Source organism: Talpa occidentalis, unplaced genomic scaffold, assembly GCF_014898055.3.
Source record: "Talpa occidentalis isolate TD23 unplaced genomic scaffold, MPIMG_talOcc4v2.1 talOcc4.5, whole genome shotgun sequence".
NCBI lineage: Eukaryota > Metazoa > Chordata > Mammalia > Eulipotyphla > Talpidae > Talpa > Talpa occidentalis.
This window is the reverse complement of record NW_023604861.1, coordinates 117,164,952-117,185,673: the sequence shown is the minus strand read 5'-3', so window position 1 is coordinate 117,185,673 and position 20,722 is coordinate 117,164,952. Positions and strand designations below refer to the sequence as shown.

At 38.0% G+C, this 20,722-nt stretch overlaps 1 protein-coding gene across 2 annotated transcripts in view; it reads right to left on the bottom strand.

Moving 5' to 3' along the window:
* Positions 1 to 20,722, bottom strand: part of DHX57 (DExH-box helicase 57) — a 49,567-nt gene that overhangs the window by 15,784 nt on the left and 13,061 nt on the right. For both annotated transcript variants that reach the window (XM_037528192.2, XM_037528191.2), the window contains exons 7-19: positions 19,305 to 19,426; positions 18,318 to 18,513; positions 17,653 to 17,777; positions 15,204 to 15,337; positions 14,253 to 14,307; positions 11,174 to 11,379; positions 7,331 to 7,447; positions 5,743 to 5,839; positions 4,481 to 4,654; positions 3,564 to 3,764; positions 829 to 1,105; positions 200 to 295; positions 28 to 111 (exon numbers count right to left, since the gene is read on the bottom strand). In XM_037528192.2, the coding sequence (XP_037384089.1) occupies positions 28 to 111; positions 200 to 295; positions 829 to 1,105; positions 3,564 to 3,764; positions 4,481 to 4,654; positions 5,743 to 5,839; positions 7,331 to 7,447; positions 11,174 to 11,379; positions 14,253 to 14,307; positions 15,204 to 15,337; positions 17,653 to 17,777; positions 18,318 to 18,513; positions 19,305 to 19,426 (1,884 nt within the window). The remainder of the gene's footprint in view (positions 1 to 27; positions 112 to 199; positions 296 to 828; positions 1,106 to 3,563; positions 3,765 to 4,480; positions 4,655 to 5,742; positions 5,840 to 7,330; positions 7,448 to 11,173; positions 11,380 to 14,252; positions 14,308 to 15,203; positions 15,338 to 17,652; positions 17,778 to 18,317; positions 18,514 to 19,304; positions 19,427 to 20,722) is intronic.

Below are 20,722 nucleotides of genomic sequence, written 5' to 3'. Positions count from 1 at the left end.
AAACAAATTGCCACAGAAACCACTCACCTGAAGAACTCTTCCTGACAAGAAGTTCTGTCTACAGTAATTATAACTTGCACGCATGCCTTCTCTTGTACTCAGCTGCCATCCCTAAAGTATAGAGAAAATCAAAATGAACTGATTCTGTCATTAGTGCCAACTCTGATAATAAACCTCAGTTATTAGATGATATACTTACCTTATAGGCTCGTAGAAGGGCCAGATAATCACTGTTTGCAAATGCAAATTCTAGCTTTTTCTGGTTCGCTTCCTCTTTTTTATCCCAGGGAGATACCTGAAAGAGGAAAAACAAGTTTGAAGGACACATTTTATTTGGTGTTTCAAATGGCATTTTCTTCCTGCTGAAACCAGGTGCCCTGGGAAAGTTCTGTGTGTAGCTGGGAGGAGAGGCTGATTAAAGACAGTTGTGATGGTAAGTGGCCAGTTAATAGTCTTATTTGTCTGAGTCTGTCTGCACATCCAAAATAAACTGAGTCTTTCAGTTCCAGCTGACAAGATGTCGCCAAAGAACCACCCATTCTCAAAGCTAGATCTAAAACCTAAAATCCTGTTAACTTTGTGATAGCCTTTCCTTACAAATTCTTATTCATTACTTAAACTTCCATCTCCTCAACTTCCATGCCTATAATTAATGTTTTGTTCCTATTTCTATTAATGTTTACAGGTTTTCCTTTTCTCCACAAATTTGTAAAATTGTCAGAGAACTTAACTCTCACTGCTCCTAAACACACACATGAAGTAAAGACATCAGCCAGGTCCCCTCAGAGAACTATGAGCTCCAGTTTAGATGAAATATTCTTCACTTACAAAAGGAGACTTGAAGGCCAAACTGGCAGCAATAGTGAGAGCAGGGTCCAAACAGCGGAAGATAGACCCAAACAGCATCAGTTTGCCAATTCTCACATCCACGGGCAGAGAGGCCAAGTGATACCCCAGAGGGGTTAGCTTTTCATCTGAAGTTAATGCTCCCAAGTCTCGTAACCGTATTTTTGAGGCACGGAGAGAATCAGAGTGTGGAGGTTCAATGAGCCGAGAGAACACAGATTGGAGATTATGAGTGTTAAACATCTCTAATATTTTAATTCTGAAATAAGAAAACAATAACAATTGTCAATTTTATTTCTGGTGAGAGGATTCAATGGACCACGTTTCTTTCCTGAATGAAGATAATTTCTAATTTCCCAGATATACATCTTCTAGTTTTCATAGTGATAAACTACAAAACTCTTTTAGGTTCTGAAAACTACTGAGATTCAGAATAAAACTCCGTAACTTTCAAAATGCTTCTTTCTGCAACAGTGGGTTCAAATTATGAAATAAAATTCAAATGATCCACTTCCTTTTTTCCACATATGAAATCACAGTGATTGTTTATAAAATTAATCTGCATAGTATCCTGTCTCATGACAGTTATAGAAAAGCTATTGTTTTAAAATTAATAACTTTAGCAACTTTTGAAAAGAGAAAAAATTTATATCAAAACTTCTAATTTCTCTTACAATTCCTTTTTTAAAAAGCCAACGTACTAGCATACAACTTTACTTTTTATTAAGGTGTACATATTTGGTATCCAGCTTTTTCTCCACTTGTATACTTTAAGACACACATTGAGAATAATCCACTTATATTTCAAAGGAAGAAAAAGAAGAATCACAGTGGCTTATATAATTTACCAGGTTCCTGTCAGTGTTATATATTTGAATTGTTTTAACATTTTCTTTTTTTTAGGACATACTGCTCTCCAGTTATAGCTTTTTTTTTTTTTTTTAAAGATATATTTTATTTATTTATGCATACAAAAACTGGGATCTAGGCCAGAGGTGTGTGTGTTTAGGGGGGTGAGAGGCAGAGTGGGGAGCAGAACACGCAGAACTACCAAAATACACTGCTGAGAGGAGCAATGGATGAGACAGGAGAGGTCTGCTGAGCCATGTGATTTAGCTCCCTGGCCAGGATGGAATTCACACAGCAGTGGCTGGTGACAGCTTGACAGCACTGAGACTTAACCCCTGAGCCACTAGGGAGGCCCTTGAGTTGTTTATAAATTATATGTACTGTGTATATTTTATTTTCTCCTTCTCTCATTCTCCCTCATGGGTCAAACAATTTCTATAGCTTTCTCAAATCCCTTCACTCCTCTTCATTTGCACTAATGTCAAGATATCTGTTTGCCCAATTTCTTAAGACCTGACCTTGGACACCTGAAAGCAGGAACTATGTCTTGTATTCTCTAGTATCCCTAGTGCTCAGCACAATGCCTGGTAAGTGGAAGGCTCTTAAAATAAAAGAACTATAATTTCTTTATTGTATGTAGAAAAAATTCAAATTAAAAAATTAAAGATTTTTAACATCTGTATAAAAGAAGAGCTATAACATCTTTGTATTTGTAATGTTTTTCATTTGGGTTATTCTTTTATGGGCATATACCCTCAAAATAACTGGGTCAAAGTGTATGGGTAGTTTTAGAGTTCTTATATAATACCAAGCAAATTTTCATAATGGTTGAATCAAAGGTTCCCTAGCTTCAATAACAACAAGTTTGATCATTTGTTCTTTTAAGTCCTATTGTATGATATTTGTTCATCAGGTAAACATTGGGGTTTCAAATTGTTCTCTTTGCTCTGATTGACCTATAGATTTTCCCTGTGATGATTTAATATGGGTGTTATCCCAGCAGAATTTCTTAGTAAATTAGATTACTTTCCTGATTTACAAATGTATTTTAAGCTCTATTTTAGGACCATCTTCTGCAGTGTAAAACATCTTCATAGGGCCTCCCTGTTGGTGCAAGGGGTTAAGCACAGCACTATGAAGCTATCCGCAGTCACTGCAGCACTCCCAGCCAGCCAGGGAGCTACCCACACTGTGCAGCAGACCTCTTCTGCCTCGCTTGCTGCTCCCCTCAGCAGTGTATCTCAGTCAGTCTGCCTGTTCTGTTCCCCATTCTGTCTCTGGTGAATCCTTACTCTCCCCTCACCCTCCCACACTCCTCTGGTCTGTACCTCAGTTCTTGTATGCATAAATAAATAAATATTAAAAAAAAAGAGATCTTTATGTGCAGAAAGTTAAAAGAATGGTAAAGGGAACACTGAAGAGCCCTTTCTTTGCAAATGAGTGAGTTCACCCATTGCCACTCTTAGCAAAATGTCTTCTAATTTTTTAAATAAATTTAAAAATTTATTTATTTATTTATTTATTATTTATTTATACACAAGAACAGGGGTACAGGCCAGAGGTGCGGGGGCTGAGAGGATTCACCAGAGACAAAGCGGGGAGCAGAACAGGCAGACTGACAAAATACACTGCTGAGGGGAGCAGCGGGCGAGACAGGAGAGGTCTGCCTGCCATGTGGGTTAGCTCCCTGGCCAGCGGGGGACTGAACTTGTGTTGTAGAGGCGGCGGATTGCTTCACAGGTTGTGTCTTAACCCCTTGCACCACCAGGGAGCCCCCAAAATGTCTTTTATTAAGAAAAAGAAAACATGGAACTTAGGGTGAAAAACATTTACACCTTTGGAAGCAAGGCACGAAGATCAAGATATACCTTAGACACAGCTGTTCCAGTGGCACTCTTTGAATTTCTGGTAGCTGCTGCTTTAAAAGCTGGTGATTGAAGTGATGACTAGTGAACAAATGGAAGCAGACCCCAGACGCAACACGGCCTGCTCGACCTTTTCTTTGCAAAGCATTGGCTTGAGAGACAAAAGTATCCTCTAGACTTTCCATCCCTTTGCTGGCATCATATCTATTAAGAAAATGTCACAAAGAGTTATTTTATAGGAATGTGGCCAAGACTTTATTTAGCCTGGGCAGAACAGATGAGTCACCTCATGTCCACAAGAGGACACGGTACCCTAAGGGTTCTGGGATAGCTGACTCCCTGGTGGGAGCACCTAGTGCTGGTTTAAAAGTATCAAATGCCACTACGTGTACATTCTTTATTCAATTTTTAAAAATTCTTCCTTCAATTTATTTTTGACAAATAAAAATTGTATATTTTTAAGGTATATATTGTGAAGTTTTTGTATACATTATGACGTAATTGCCACAAATTAATGAACATATTCATCACCTCCCATATCAGCTCTTTTTTTTTTTTGTTGTTAAGATTTATTTATTTATGCATATAAGAGCTGAGGTACAGGCCAGAGGTGTAGGGGGTGAGAGGATTCACCAGACAGAGTGGGGAATGGAACAGGCAGCATATCAGCTCTTTTTCATTCATGCACAGGTGAAAAAGAATATGAGAAAATGAGAGGAAATATAATTACTTCCAAGGTAAACACTTTAAACTCCCCAAATCCATTCGATCCTGGCTATAGATTCATGCATCCATCCATATAGTTTTCATAAAGTATTTTTTTCAAACATTAAACCACAGAGCTTAATAACAGGAGCCATTAACAGTTGTGTTAAATGAGGCATTTTCAGTCCCTCTCTTACATCTCTAAAGGGTAGTACCTTTTTTCTTTCATTTTCCCAGAATCGATGACGTAGACAACATCATCAATGGTTATTGATGTCTCAGCAATGTTGGTGGAAATTATAATCTTAGTTACTCCTACAGGAGGTTTTACAAACACTGCCTGCTGCTCTTCACTGGATAAAGACGAATGAAGTGGGTGAACGACACATCTGCAAGGAAATAACAGTACATTAAGTGTTCTAGTACATAACACTGAAATTGGTTACAGTGGGTGGATTCTAGTAACGTTACTGATGTGACATCAAGTATCGGCAGCTTCTCCACAAACTGTCTTCAGGGCCCAGCTTTTCTAAATAGGAAGGTTCATTCGGACTCTTACAAAATATCTACTCAGTTCTGTTAACTAAAACCTTGTATCAACTTGGAGAAAAGAGTACACTGCAATTTGGTAGTAAATAATTAAGAGAAATAAATAACAAACCCTGGAGCACACTAAACAGCACAGAATCATGTTCTCCCTAACTTTAAGTCCAGAAAGAGGCAGAACAATGACATAATCTAAGAAACTACATTCTTATATTTCTAAGGAGTGTTTATCTATCAAGTAATTTTCCCCTTAGACATAAAGACACACTGTTGTGTGTTTTGTTTTTTTTTTTAAAAGAGGCATATATTTTTATTTTATTTATTTGTTTTTGTTTATTTGTTTATACATGCACTGGGTACAGTCAGAAGCGCGGGAGGGTGAGAGAATTCAGCAGAGCCAGAGCAGGGAGCAGAGCAGGCAGAAGGACCGAAGTACACTGCTGAGGGGAGCATCGGGCGGCAGGAGAGGTCTGCGCGCCATGTGGGACCCTCCTCTGGTGGCCGGGGAGCAGCCGGGGATCGAACCGGGGCCGCAGAGGCCGTGGGGAGCTTCGCAACCCAGCGCTCAACCGCTGCGCCACCGGGGAGGCCCCACACTGTTGTGTTCTGATAGGAGAACAAGAACTGCTGAAAGTTCTTTTTTCTCAAAATGGTAGACATCTTCTATATCTGACAACTGAAATTACATGCAAGTTAGCTGAGTCATTATACTAAATGAGGAGAAATATTTTTATTTAATGGAATGGGAAAAAATTGATTTCTGGAGCAAACAGGTTTGTGTATTTCCAGCTGGCATAAACAAACATATTCTTGAGGCATGCCACCAGGATCTAAAGAGGGTGATGGCCATCAGAGAGGCCTTTCTGTCAATTCATCTTCACATGTAACTGCAATGGATGATTAAGGATCTAGAAAGCAAGTTGTAACTTACCTGTTACTACGTCTGTTGTTGAAAAGAGAATTAGACTGTAGTTGTTCATAAAGCATTTTGATTTCTGCTAGTCCTGGTAAAAATACAAGTATAGCACCTAGGTAGAGAAAAAAGAATCACTCTAATAGATGGAAAAAGGAAAAACTAATAAAGATTCTAAAACTATTTTAAAACAAAAAATATAGTAACTTGAGAATTTTTTACTGTCAAGTTTCTTCTCTTTGTAAAGTCTACAAGGGACCTTAAACATACTTCTTCAGTGTGCTGGCCACTGACATTTTGTTTACATTGGAAGCGTTATCCTTCTAATCTTATAGGACAGGAAGACTCTTTTAGCTCTTAGTAAATAAAATCCATTAACATTTTACTCAACAGAAGAAACTGTAATTGGCTGGCCAACCTGGTAATATAAATTCAGAGATGTAAAAAGAGAAAAATAAAAAAATAAAATAAATTCAAGTCTATCTTGAAGGGGCAGTATGTTAACTAACCATGCCATCCATATTAATGGTTTACAGGCCATAGGGCTTTATTCACTAGCCCCTCCCTTAGTGCCACAAATATACATTGGGTGCCTATGTCAGCTCTGTGCTAGGTGCAATGAGATATAAAACAAAGATCTGCCTCATTATCATCTATATATTACTTGTCATAGGATTCTTGCCACTAAATACATAAGGAGTCTAAATTATTGCAAAAATGGAACTCTGAAGTAAGAAGGGAAAAAAATATATTTCAGGTAGTTTTAATATTTTATAGTATACAAATTTTCATGTACAGTATCTCATCTGATCCTCACAGACACTCACTGACGTTGTTAGTACCCTTCCAAGTGATTTCCAACCTTGGCCAGGTCACAGAATAACCAGGATGAGAAGCTTGGGCACAAACCAAGGGTTTCCAGCACAGATCCATGTTCTTTCTATTCCATATCCCACAGTCCTTTCTACTGAAATACCACACAATTTGAGTGGTAAAATTATCTATATAGAAGGAAATAAATTTAAAATTTGTTTTTTTTAAGATTTATAATATTTATTTATGCATACAACAGCTGGGATGTAGGCCAGAGGTGCTGGGGTGGGCTGGGGGTGAGAGGATTCACTGGAGACAGAGCAGGGAGCAGAACAGGTGGATCTACTGAAATACACTGCTGAGGGGAGCAGCGGGTGAGACAGGAGAGGTCTGCTGCTCCATGTGGGTTAGCTACCTGGGCAGGGATCCAACTCATGCTGCAGTGGCTGGTATAGCTTGATAGCATTGAGACTTTAACTCCTGCGCCACCGGGGAGGCCTGGAACTGAGCATTTAATACGTGAATCATATAGGCCTTCTGTTCAACTTTCTTTCATTTAGACTTTGGATTGTTAACATCTCTGCTCCATGGGAGTGAAAAAAACAAACAAACAGTGATTCTCAAAAAGTTAAGGTAAAATGTCCCTCTGCAAAGTCTAGTAAGCAACTGGGTAAAAAGGTAAGGGAATGAGGGAAAACTCCAGGAAGCTGTCACCTTAGTGCCCATTATCTCAGTAAGTAACCTCCCTTCCCCTTTGCTACCTTTCACATAGATGAAGACAGGAAGCAGGTACCTGGAGGGTAGGAGTGTTTTCCATCCACAATCCACTCTAATAAGGCCTCTATTAATTCAAGATTAACCTTTTCAAAATCCATGACAGACATTGTTTTGATGACTGACTTGCTGACCCCTGAAAGAAAGACAAAATTAGAAGGATAATTACACATATGGAATTCAACCTGCCTGTGAATGAGGTTAATGTCTTGATTTGATTTAATAACACAGACATTTAAGGCACCGAAATGAAGTTTTTTCTTTTATTCTCTCAGGAAACACAGATGCACTAGAAGTACTTTCTACTTGAAAAATGACCCACAGAGAGACTCTAGCCTCTGCTAGAAAGACTCTGACTAGCCACTTTTGACATTCCTTATTTCTTTCCCTTTTATTCATTTACACAGGTACGGATAATTTATGTTCCAGAAACAAAACTCAAAGTCAAATACATTTTATTTATTTATTTAAATTAAAAAAAAAATTTTTTTAAGATTTATTTATTTATACAAGAGCTGGGGTACAGGCCAGAGGTACAGGAGGGTGAGAGGATTCACCAGAGACAGAACGGGGAGCAGAACAGGCAGATGGACCAAAAGCATTGCTGAGGGGAGCAGCGAGCGAGATAGAAGAGGTCTGCTGCTCCATGTGGGTATCTCCCTGGCCGGCAGAGAATTGAACCCGCACTGCAGAAGCTGCAGACAGCTTCACTGCGCTGTGCTCAACCTGCTGCGCCACCGGGGAGGCCCTCAAATACATTTTAGAGACTCCTCCCAGATTCAATCAAATCATGAGTTGGGTCAGGAGCAGTCTAGGTAACCCCTGGAAATTAAGGAGTAGAGACCACAGTTGTCACTGTACCTCTACAACCGTGACTCTTTAGGCTCCTTTGAAAAAATGATACAAGTATGAATCTTCCCTGAAAAATACATGTGAATTTAATGACTTCACAGTATCCCTGAGGTCTATCCACAGACCCTCAATTTAAGGGTCTACAATCTCCTGCTACCACATCTCAGGCCCAGTAAAAGATACATTTTGGGGTTATAAGATAAGTTACCTCAGCTCATTTTTTTATTATTTTTTTTATTTTTTACATCATTATTCATTTTCAAACAATATTTGCTTCCCTCCACCACCTTACCTCTGCTCATTTAAAAACAAATAACATTTTTAGGGAGACTAACTCTCTAAAGACTGTTGTCCTTTCTTCTTGGGGCTTCCCGATGGCCCATCACCCTAAGCACAGTCTAGCTAAATCAAATAACTGTAGTTGGGATCAAGGCCAACCCTATGTTGGCCAAAAATGAAAGGAAGGAATAAGCTACTCAAACAAGGGTGTGGTTGGAGTGGGAGGTAGAACAGGAATGATTTTTACTTGCCAAGATTCTGAGCAGTCATTTCAAAAAGGAAAGAGGGCCAGCTAATTGAAAAAAAAAAGGATGAGAAGTAAAAATCTTATTACTATTTTTTTAAATATTCAGCAGTTGTTACTAATCAGTACACATGTTCAAAGGCTGATTATCCTTTTTTTAAAGCTAGAAACGTTTAAGAAATTGAGCTAGGAAATTTTTTAATTTTCTGAAAAGTGAAAGAGAGCACTGAGATCAACTAGACCAAGCTTTTTCTCCCAGGGAAAGGAGGCTTCCAGACGCTAAGGGATTAATCAGCCCAGTACCGTACAGCAGCTAGTGGCAGAACCAGGTCTCCTGACCTCAAATTCTCCCTCCTTTTTCCTTAGAGGAACTTTCTGAACTTTAGTAGCCTCTGTCCTTGAAATTAGAAAGACTTGGCTTATATACAGTCATAATTCTCTAAAAATAACCCTGAAGTTTCAAAAGAGAAACCAAAGGGATTTTCCTGTTCCACAGTTTAACAGAATAACCAAATAGGAATTGTCAGCTTAGGTATGATATAGAAAAAGAACACAAACAGCTGTGTCAGACACATTTTAATTAGATTCACAAATGTGCACTTACCAGCTGGACATTATGCTGTGGATTCCCACTTTACAGATAAGGAAACTGAAGTATACAGATAATAGGGAACTTGCTCAAGATCATACAGCTGGTTTTATGACAGACTTGGGAGTTGAACCCAGGTCTGTAGGATACAAGTCCATGCTCTTAACTTTACATCTCACTGCGTTGGGAAGACTAAGTTTTCCCATCAAGTATTGGGAAGACCGTCTTCCAAGGAAGGAGGAAAGAATTCCCCTGCCTCTTCTGCTAGAGAAGCAGTAGTAGGGGTTAGTGGCTCTTGCTCCTTGAAAGAAAAGTACTTTTGGGGGGTGGGAAGGACTAAAAAAAGCTGGGGTAGCAGTCCAGGGAGAAGAGAGCAGAAAAGGCAGTAGAGCCCTGCCTCTGGCCTAGGTTACAGGAAGAAAGCAAAAGTAGTAACCTCAGGTTTTTTCAGGGTTCAGCCCAGCTTACATAGGAACGAAGAGCAGCTGCATGGGGTCTGGCGTGGGAGAAGGGAGCATCTGACAACATGTATGAAAGGGCTAAGCATAGGGGGGGACCCTCACACTATGTCATTTAAACAGCCCATGAATAAAACTCAGACAAATGGGTGAAATGTTGAGGCTATTATGGGATCTTTAGTCTCAGTCATCTCCCCACAAATGACTTATTAACTACAAAGGTAATAAATGTTAACTACACAGGGGAAAAACCTAGCAGACATCACTCACCTCAACCAAGTGATTAAGTTAACATCATCAATAAGGTGACAAGCCAACAGCACATAACCTAAATTTAATCATTGGGAAGCCATTTGACGAACTCAAATGGAGGGACAGTACAAAATAACTGGTCTGAACTCTTTAAAAAGTCAAGGCCATAAAAGACAAATAAAGGCTAAAGAACTAATCCATATTAAAGAAAACGAAAGACCATGACAAACAAATGCAATATGTAATACAGGGATAGGAAAAAACAGCAATATAGGCAGTGAGTGGGATAACTGGCAAAGTTAAAAGAGTATGGACCATGGATTAAATAACAGTGTTGTATCAGTGTTAAATGTTTTCTTTCTTTTTTTTTTTTAAAGATTTATTTTTATTTATTTATTTATTTATACAAGCACTGGGTACAGTCAGAAGTGCGGGAGGGTGAGAGAATTCAGCAGAGCCAAAGCAGGGAGCAGAGCAGGCAGAAGGACCGAAGTACACTGCTGAGGGGAGCAGCGGGCGGCAGGAGAGGTCTGCACGCCATGTGGGACCCTCCTCCGGTGGCCGGGGAGCAGCCGGGGATCGAACCGGCACTGCAGAGGCCGCGGGCAGCTTCGCAACTCAGCGCTCAACCACTGCGCCAGCAGGGAGGCCCTTAAATGTTTTCATTTTGATCACACACTACTGTAATATAAAATAATGTCCTTGTTCTTAGGAAATATATACTGAATGAAGTACTATAGGCTAAGGGACATCATAGCTGGAATTTTCGCTCAAAAGATTCAGGAAATATCTACATGCACACAGAACAAATGACAAAGCAAATGAAGCAAAATATTAACAAACAATTGGTGAATTGGTGTAAAGGATATTTGAGAATTCATTCTATAGTCTTACAAATATCTCTGTAAATTTGAATCTTATCAAAATAACAGGTAGCGAATTACTTAAGAATATAATTTTATTTTACTCTATCACATTTCTTTTATGATCAGGAAAAAACCCACTGTTAACTATAATAACAATTATAATCTATATATGTTAGAACTGCTACTTTCTGGGTTTAAGGTTGTTCTGACGAATTTAAAACAATGCAGCAGGAACCACATTTTTTTCTTCTGGATCATGGTGGGGGAAAAATGCTAGAAATCTTTGGCATGGTTATATTTCCCTAGGAAGGAAGCACATTACCTTTATAGCGGGCCAGGAGCTGCTTAAAATCTAACTGTTGATCTGGCACGGCATCTTTGACAGAATCCTGATCCTGGAGGTGAAGGGAGAGCCTCAGGTCTTCCTCTACTTCTTCAAAAGCTGTTCTGTTGCGCCTTGCTTTGAGCTTCTCCTTTGACATCTGTTTCATGGAGCGCATGTATGGGCTCCCATCCTGTAACACGTATCTGAGGAAGGAAGACAAAGGAGTGTGTGTGTGTGCATGGGGGTCTGCTGGAGGGAGGAACAAACATTCACCTCTTTATGTGCCCATTCAGCACATGTTGTCTTGTTTCTGACCAATTCATGAGTGATTCTTCTAAGTCCAGGATTCCATTGGCTGTGCCCTATTTCTGGTGGGGAAGATGCTAGAATGCTTTCAGCACTGCCTGACTTAAAAAAGACAGGAGATCAGATAAGAATTTGGGAAAAAATTCTACCCAGGAGAAGTGGCATGGATGTTCAGAAAATTTATTCAAGCTGTATATCAGTACTGCCCTCCCCATTTTATTTTCTTCTTTGGCAATTTCAACTACACCCATAATAACTTCAATTATAATTCTCAGGCAACTGACTCCTCAAAACATTTCAAAACTCTGACTGGCTTACTACTGGAAAATACTAACTTGAGGTCTAAAGCTCTGGCTTTGAATTATATATCTGCCACTAAATCAACTTGCTATGGGACTTTTTAAAAAATACATATTTTTTATTTTTGCATAGAAGAACTGGGGTGTAGGCCAGAGGTCCAGGGCGTGAGAGGATTCACTAGAGACAGAGTGGGGAGCAGAACAGGTGGATTTACTGAAATGCACTGCTGAGGGGAGCAGTGGGCAGGACAGGAGAGGTCTGCTGTGCTATGTGGGTTAGCTCCCTGGCCGGGGATCGGACCTAGGCTATAGTGGTGACAGCGCTGAGACTTAACCCCTAGGCCACCAGGGGGGTGCCATGGGACTTGATAAAAATCATTTCAAAGGACTTTATTTGCTCACATATTGAGGGAACTGACCTAGATAAGTGGTTTGAAACTATTTTTTCTCAAGCCCCAAAGGTTTCTCAGTCTCAGGGGAAGGTCTGGGATAGGAACACAGTTGACAAGTGGAGAACCCTGTTCTCCCCTCTACCTTTTCCAGCCAGGTCACTCTGCCTTTAGCTCTCATTGCTTTATGATTCCCTGTAAGATTTCAATTAAAGAAAGGACATAATTGTAGCTTTAAAAAAGTCTGAAAGCCTACAATCTTGACTCCCTCCAATCTCTTCCCTCCATCAAATGCCACAATCTCCTTTCACATTCAACATTTGCTTGTTTAACATTTACTGAATTCCTACTTCATGCATGGAAATATGGAGGTGTGTGGGTGGTCTGGTATATAGAAATGAGTATTCTTTCAAGGAAATGACAAATTAATAGGGTAGATATACTGAAACAACTTACCATACTGTCAGATACATGGAAACAGGTATCATTAGAAGCACCAGAAAAGTACTCTAAGACATCTAGTGAAGAAATGTTTACTCTCTAATGAAAGAAAATAGGAGATTTCATGGAGGGAACATTTGAGGTGGATGCTGGAGAATGAATAGGTGAGGAAGAGAAAGGAATAAAGACAGTAATAGTCTGGCATGATTGAGAAACAGCTGTTAGCCTAGTGGTACTAAGCTTTGTGTGAGTAGAATAATATAAAGGAAGTTAAATGTAGGCTGATATCTTGTGTGATGGAGGCCTCGTGTGTCCGCATAATGAGGGTAATAGGGAGCCAATGAAAGTTTTTAAGAAGAGGAGGAGTAATTAATTCTGTCTTATGAACTCTGGAGGCAGTGAGTTTAAAAAAGAGAATAAAGACAGGTTAATGAGTTAAAAGATGATTTCCCCTGAGGTTCATATTCAATGGAAGTGGACTAAGGCCCTGAAAAATAGTAATTTTAATATACGCCCTATGTATACTCATTACACACTAAAGCTTAAGGATTTGAGCTTGAAACTACTATACCATTAAATAAAGAATTGGGAAGGGAACTTATTAGGAATGGAAAGAGCAGGGAAAAGGAGAAAAATTCTCTTTTGAGTTTAAGGTGCTAAAACATTTCATTCTGAATATGAGGTTAGAAATGAAGATACTGGCGTGTGGTTCTTGACACAGAGGTGACAGCTAAAATCACATGAGTCTCAGAGAGCAAAGGAAGAGTTTAATAGTGAGAACAAACAGGATGTGTGCAAGTATAAAACTCTGGGGAATCTTCAAGGTCAAAAAGTAGGACGAAACTGGGCTTTCAAAGGAGAGAAATCTGTTTGTATCCATTGACACTACATTCTTCTATGCAGTACTGAAATTATACAGACATCTTCACACTGTATATTACTGCATACTCCTTGAGGGTAGAGTGATAAAGGTACTTAGCATTTATATAGCATTTACTAGACTAAGCACAGATCTAAGAATTTTTCAAGTATTAACTCCACATAGTAATTAATTAATCCTCATAACAATACTGTGAACAGCTACTACCAATATAACCATCTTATGTAAGATGAACCTGAGTCACAGAGAGATTAAGCTACTGATGAATGTTATAGGTTAGTAAATGGAGAGATTTAAATAATAGCAGTTTACAGAATCAGTACTTTTTCTAAATGTTAAATTCTCCATATATTTGGACTTCCATAATTTTTTTTACTTTACTTCTTAGTTTTAGATTCAAAACAATACTGAGTAGAAGGCAGAGATTCCCATATAACTCCTTGACCCTATTCCAAGCATAGTCTCTCCCATTGTCAGCATCTCCCACCAGAGCGGAACATTTGTTACAATTGATGAAAACACATCAACACATGTTATCATCCAATATCCAATATAAGGGCTTCAAAGTCAGTACTCTTAATAAATAATATGGCCTGTGATTTGCAAATAACTTGTGTAATAAATATTTGCTGAAAGGGAAAAACAAAATGCTAAAACAGAAAGAAGAAAAATGAATACATTTATTAGTATCTCAGCCCAAGTAGGCAAGATAATCACTGTTTTCAAGGCTTTCATTGACTTGTAATTACTGTCTTCCTTACCTTGTAACAGCAATTGCATCTTCCAGAAAAAACTGATCAACAGGAAATGTACGACCTAGAAAAACAAGAAAAGAAAAATAAAAATGTCTCAGAATACCAGGTTGATTATCTGGAAATAGTCTGTCTCTATAAAATTCTTTTAAAACAAAGTTTGGCACAGTAAGGTCTTATTTGCTTTATAGTCTTAAAAGTATGGAAAAAAAAAGATTTTGATGATAGAAACTGGAAGAGAGAGATTCCTGTTAGTAGAGAAAATAGACGTATATTGGTGGATCATTTGCTAATAAGACTTTTTTTTACTTCTCTCATTTTTAAAACTGTTAAACGTTTCTCACCCTCCTTTCTTCTCCCACAGGGAACCTATAACCATTCAACAGTTGTATTCTGGATCAAAGATATGATCTATTTTTTAAATCTATTGTCAATATTTTCTACAGCTAGAATAAATAGCACTATTATTCATCAGTCAGTGCTTTCAAATTGTTCCAAGCCAATTTTAGAAGGCTTATTCAAAGCCCAGGGTGATCACTTATTCCCACAATGACACTGCAAACACCAAAAGAACACACAGATGATGCAACTTTCCTTTCTCTCAGAATGAACCCATATCCAAAAATTTAGCAGAATCCAGCAGTGAAGACATGCTACACACAGATATATATCACTTTCCTCTTTATGACAAATCACCACTATAAACTCATATTTTGATAGTAAACACAATGGAATACTAGAATACCAGACTGTTTTGAAAAGCACAAATAAAACTGAAATCTCCCAGCAAATGGATATGTTGCCTTTTGTGATGATTTTATAGAGTTACAATTTTGATAAAAACTAATCACTTCTCTAGAGAGAGGTATAAAGACCTACTAATTTATGTCTCAGATGAACTTTAAAATATTTATTTTTGTATGTCAGAATAATACATATTTAATGATGCATCTTAATTACCTGGTATAGTAATAATTGGACAGAAATTGAAGTATTCTGAAAAGAGCTCAGCATTTAAAGTTGCACTCATTAGAATAACTTGAAGATTTGGCTTCTGTATCACAATGTCCTTCAAAACCAGAAGCAAGAAGTCACTAGAGAAAAATAAAAGAAAAATCTGAGAATGAAATGAATCCAGTACATGAAAATTAATAGCTTTTGGCATATTTTGATTAATGAAAGGATAGGATTTATCATTGCATTTGATGATTCTACTATTTGATATTAACATGTACATACAGAGATATATATACAAAGACTTTCATCAAGCCTTGGTTGTAACAGTAAAGTACTGGAAATGACTAACTATCCATCAACCAAGAAGTGGTTTATTATAATAATATATTCTATGCTATGGAAAAATAGGTGGATACAAAGGAAAAGGTAGGATTGTAGACACTGTCATGAAACCATCCCTAAGACATATCATTAGTGAACAACAACAAAAAACAAATTGTAGGTCATGTTCTGTAGAGATGCAATATCCTAATTGGTTTCCCTGCTTCAGTCCTAGCCTTTTTGCAACTGATTCTCAATTACAGCAGACAATAATTCTGTTCGAATGTAAATTTTATCGTGTCACTCTTTTGCTTACCATCATTCAACGACCCATTAAGTCCTCATTACCACAACCCTAGGAGACACTGCCTGCACCCCACCACTTATTTCCTCCTGCTCGTCACTGACTCACGCAACTCTAGCCACACTGTCCTTGCTGTGCTTGAGGCTTCAGGTGCTTTGCATGTGTGTTTAATCTGCCCACAGGGCTTTTCCCAGGCAATTCGTCTAGGTAGTTCCCTCACTTCCTTTTAAAATTTCACTCAAAAATGCCTTTTCAGCCTGGCTTTCCCAGGTGAAAAATTACTTAAAAATTCACATGCTCTCCTTCCTTGCATTTCACATCACCCCTTCTTTTCTAAGCACTCAACATACTCTGCATTTTACTCACTTATCTTGCCTATTGTTAGGCTCACCCTAACCTCTCTGAGGACATTAGAATATAACCTCTCTGAGGACAGGGATTTTGATCTATTTGTTCACTACTTTAATAATCTAGAACAATGCCTGGGATATAGTAGGTGCTCAACAAATGTCTGTAACTCCTAAATGAATGTATTATTTCTAGAAAGATAAAAGGTCAGGAAACAAAAGTAGTTATTTCTAATAAAGAAAACATACAAACCAATGTACTGAAGGAGGTAACAATCTGAACCAGATAGTTAAATCTAGGGAAGGACTGAGAATGACTTGGAAAAAAAGACTTATTTTTATTTATTTATGCATACAAGAACTGGGGTGTAGGCCAGAGGTGTGGGGGTGGGTGTGAGAAGATTCACCAGAGACAGTGGGGAGCAGAACAGGTGGATCTACTGAAATACACTGCTGAGAGGAGCAGCAAGTGAGATAGGAGATGTCTGCGGCGCCATGTGGGCTAGCTCCCTGGCCAGGGATCAAGCTTATGCTATAGTGGCTGCTGATAGCTTCATTGTGCTGAGATCTAATCCCTTGTGCCACCAGGGAGACCCCTTTTGAAGATATTTATAACAGTTTTTTTTTTTTGAAAACCTACTAATTTTTAATTTTCTCTCTTTTTTCCTACTAGTTTTCTTTTTCTTTTACTGCTCTAGGTTATGATCCACTTGAGACACTATAATTGTCACCAATTTACCTGGATCTTCCTTTCAAAATACTAAGAATTCTTACATTCTGCTTCAATCCCAATTCCATTAAAATGAAGGCCAAAGACTTTATTATTCACTGTGAGTAAGGCCTTCGAAGATCCAGCTCCTGATTGTCCTGCTACCAGTTTGCCCTCACTCACCACAACCAGCTGTTCTGGTCCTCCTCCACTTTCTGGACTCACAAAGCCCTTACCACTAGAATCTTTGCGAATGCCTTGTCCCTCTCTGTCACATGGGACTCCTGCTCATACTGCAGGTTTTAATTTAAATGTCATCTTTATATTTCCTTATTATCGTAGGTCTCTCTTCCATCCTATCTATTCCTTTATAACACTTACTCTAATTTTTAGTTGTTTATGTTTACTTGTTCATGGTTGAACAAAGAAACACATGCTGACCAATTTATCAGTTACAGCAGACATGACATGTGTTTTTCCAGCTAAATATTGTACCTGCTAAATTTGCAGCCCAGGAGGTGCTCAGTATCTCTGATTAAATAACGTCCATTTAATAGGATGACTCTGCGAGGGACAACCATGTGCTCTCCTAACATTCTTAGTGTCACAGACCCTGAAGACTAGGAAAGCAATTCCTCTCTTCTAACTTAGGCTTGTTCTATGGCAAATGACCACTACTAGCTCTACAAAACTGAACTGGAAGTAGAATAAAGTTCTCAGCCACATCTTCATTTTATGTGCGTGGGCAGTCATTTGGATAAGCCGTTTTACCTTTCCTCCGTCCTCTCATGAACTTCATCAATAATGATGTGGGTGACTCCCTGCAGAGCTGTGTCTCCTTCCAGCCTCCGCAGCAGCACTCCTGTGGTGCAGTATAAGAGTCTGGTGGCTGAGGACTTACACAGAAAGCATTTATGAAATTTTTGAAAAGGCAACACTTTCCTGGCAAGCCATTTTGAATGGATTGGGACAAAGAATATTGAAAACACTATTAATCCCACTTAATAATGAAACCACACTAAATGTAGTTTTTTTTGCCTGTGGCAAGAATAAAAGCTTTTCTACTTCATATCAAAATTTTAAGCATAAGGCTCATAAAAAGTGCTCAGGAATGCGTACAACGCATAAAACACAATGAATGATGAAATCAGTTCTGAATTTGTCTATTCCTTATTCCTTAATCTAAGTCTCAGGTTTAAGAGCAAAATAGCACTTACTAGACCACTTCTGCTTTCATAGAAGAAAGTAAGTGTAACCAAATAAAAGTTCTTACACCAAAATATTTCTATTAAGACTTTGGCCATACTGAAGAAGGTCATTAATTTAAATTTAATTAATATATCCCAAATTGCCCCTAAATCTCCAGACCCCAAGAACTCTTTATACTTGAAAACTATATGTTTTCTCTTGCCCTGAGAAAAGTAAAGCATACCAACCTTGACACTTTCTAACCGGATCTGGTATCCCACAGTAAGACCCACCCTTTCTGCTCTCTCTTTAGCAACACGTTCAGCCACAGAGATTGCAGAAATTCGTCGGGGTTGTGTACAGATGATGTTAGCCACCTTCTCTGGTGGTCCGTTCAGAGAATCATCCAGAATAAACTGAGGAATCTGTGTGGTTTTTCCACATCTGTATGTCAAAACAAATATGTCCTAAAATGAGAGTTTTCGAGTACTAAGTTAACTAAAGAAGCAATCATATGTAATGAGGAAAGTGAGACAGTTAAAGTAAAAGTTGTCCACCTATCTTCTAAACCTGTCTACTGAGCTTATAACTCATAGGTATTTGCACTCAGATTAACAGGGCAATCAAATAACAGTTTAGCATCATTTAGTATCATCAAACTGGAATTACTGAATAGATAATTGTGCCAATGAATCTGGGCACAAACATTATTATTAAATTGAATACCCTTGAACACAGAATTAAATTAAACTTGCAACTTACCCTGTCAAATAGGTTTGGATAATAAAGGGCAAGTGTGAAACAGGAAAAATACCGTGCTCTAAGTTGTTATTAAAAGAAGAAATAAAAGTTCAATTTAGAAGAAGAAATAAATTAAGAAGATGAAAAGGTTTCAAGTGAATTGTCTGGAACTGTCTTTTATATTTAAAAATGGTTCTTACTGTAAATCTTCAGCTAGGTTTTTTTTTAACCTTAAGATTGTCTCAAAGCAAAAGTAACCCATGTTTATAAATTCTTGGAAGAATTTCTGAGTTTTGATTTTACTTTCTGTAATTTGGCTCCATTTGCTATACTAGTCACAGTATTAGCCTCTGTGAAATATTACCCTAATATTGGCAAGAAAAAGCATAAATAAAACCAGCTGTTGGTTTTTTAAAAGTAGAACTCTTTATGGTAACCAGAGTACATAACATATTTAGAGATGAAAGCTGCATTATAAATGAATTGCATCTTACCCAGTCATACCACTTATAACAAGCACTTGGTGCTTGCTCAACAATTTAAGAATGGTTTCTCTTTCTTCCCAAGCAGGGAGTGACTGTCTTTCTTGCAGAATTGACTGGAATTGTCTGGAAGCCTAACAAAAGAAGAGATAAGGCATCAGTGGGTTACTTTGGATTACCTTTCACAAAGCTCTAAATACAGATTCACAGTCAGACTCACACTTTCTGCTCTTTACCAAATTGTTCAGAGACAGAAATTACAGAGATTTGTTGGTGCTGGACACTGACAACTTTAGCCAGAAGGCTGCTCAGAAAATCAGACAGAATAAGCTATAGAATCTGTATGGTTTTCCTACATCCAAACAAGTTGAAAGATCTTATAAGATAAATATCCTTGAAGAAAAATAAATCTCTCTTGCTTAGTACTTCTTCAGCCTTTCTTAGGAAGAATTTTTTATACCAATAGTGTCCAACAGAACTTATGTTGATGGAGCCACATGTTGCTGTTAAGCATTTGAAATATAGTCAGAGGTACTGAGGTACTAAATTTTAATTTAATTTTAATTCATTTTAATTTAAATAGTGAAACATGGGTAGGGGGGTACCATATTGGGCAGCATATCAGAAATGGAAAATACCATTATGTTCAACAGATGGACAATATTAGATTTTTCCTGACATCAGTAATAGTGAGAACCCTCACAAAAGGGTTCCTCATGGCCAATTACCATACTGATGTACCTCAGTCTGACATCTGATGGCCAAGGATTTGAACATTTGTACTATATGTTAAAACTATGGAAGCATTTTTGAATAATGTAAGCAACTTACACAACACATCATTTTCAGCACATAATTTTGCCAGGTAGATCTATCACCTCTGAACATATTAATTGAATCTAGTACATAATTTTTTGTTTCTACCATCTTATTGTTTATGGCACAATTTTATAAACCGTTTACAAGTTTATATAAATCTGAACTACAGAATTCTAGAACCAAAAGGGGCCTTAGTATCTAAGCGAATGCCCAATCTTGTTGCCCTACATTCAATTTTGCCTTAACAGTTCACTTGTCGGTTCCTTTAGATTAATGTGAATGGGGTAAAAACAAACTGGACTTCGGAAACAGAGTCAATTTGAATCCCTGTGCAACCTCTTTGAGCTATGTGACCTTGGGCAAGTTATTCATCCTGTGAGCCTTTGAAATGGCATGAGTCCCTCATTCTTCTCCTTTTCTATTCTGATTTTTCTAATTTAAATCACAGTATTAATTTTTCTTTTACTTATCAGATTGTCTACCAGATTTTGTACCAAAGCCACCTGATTTTGAGAATATTTTATATGTGTGTGCTTGACACTCTCTAATTAGTGGATTTTCCAAAACTATCTAGAATACACACCCAAGTTTGTTGTGGAATGTAGAAATTT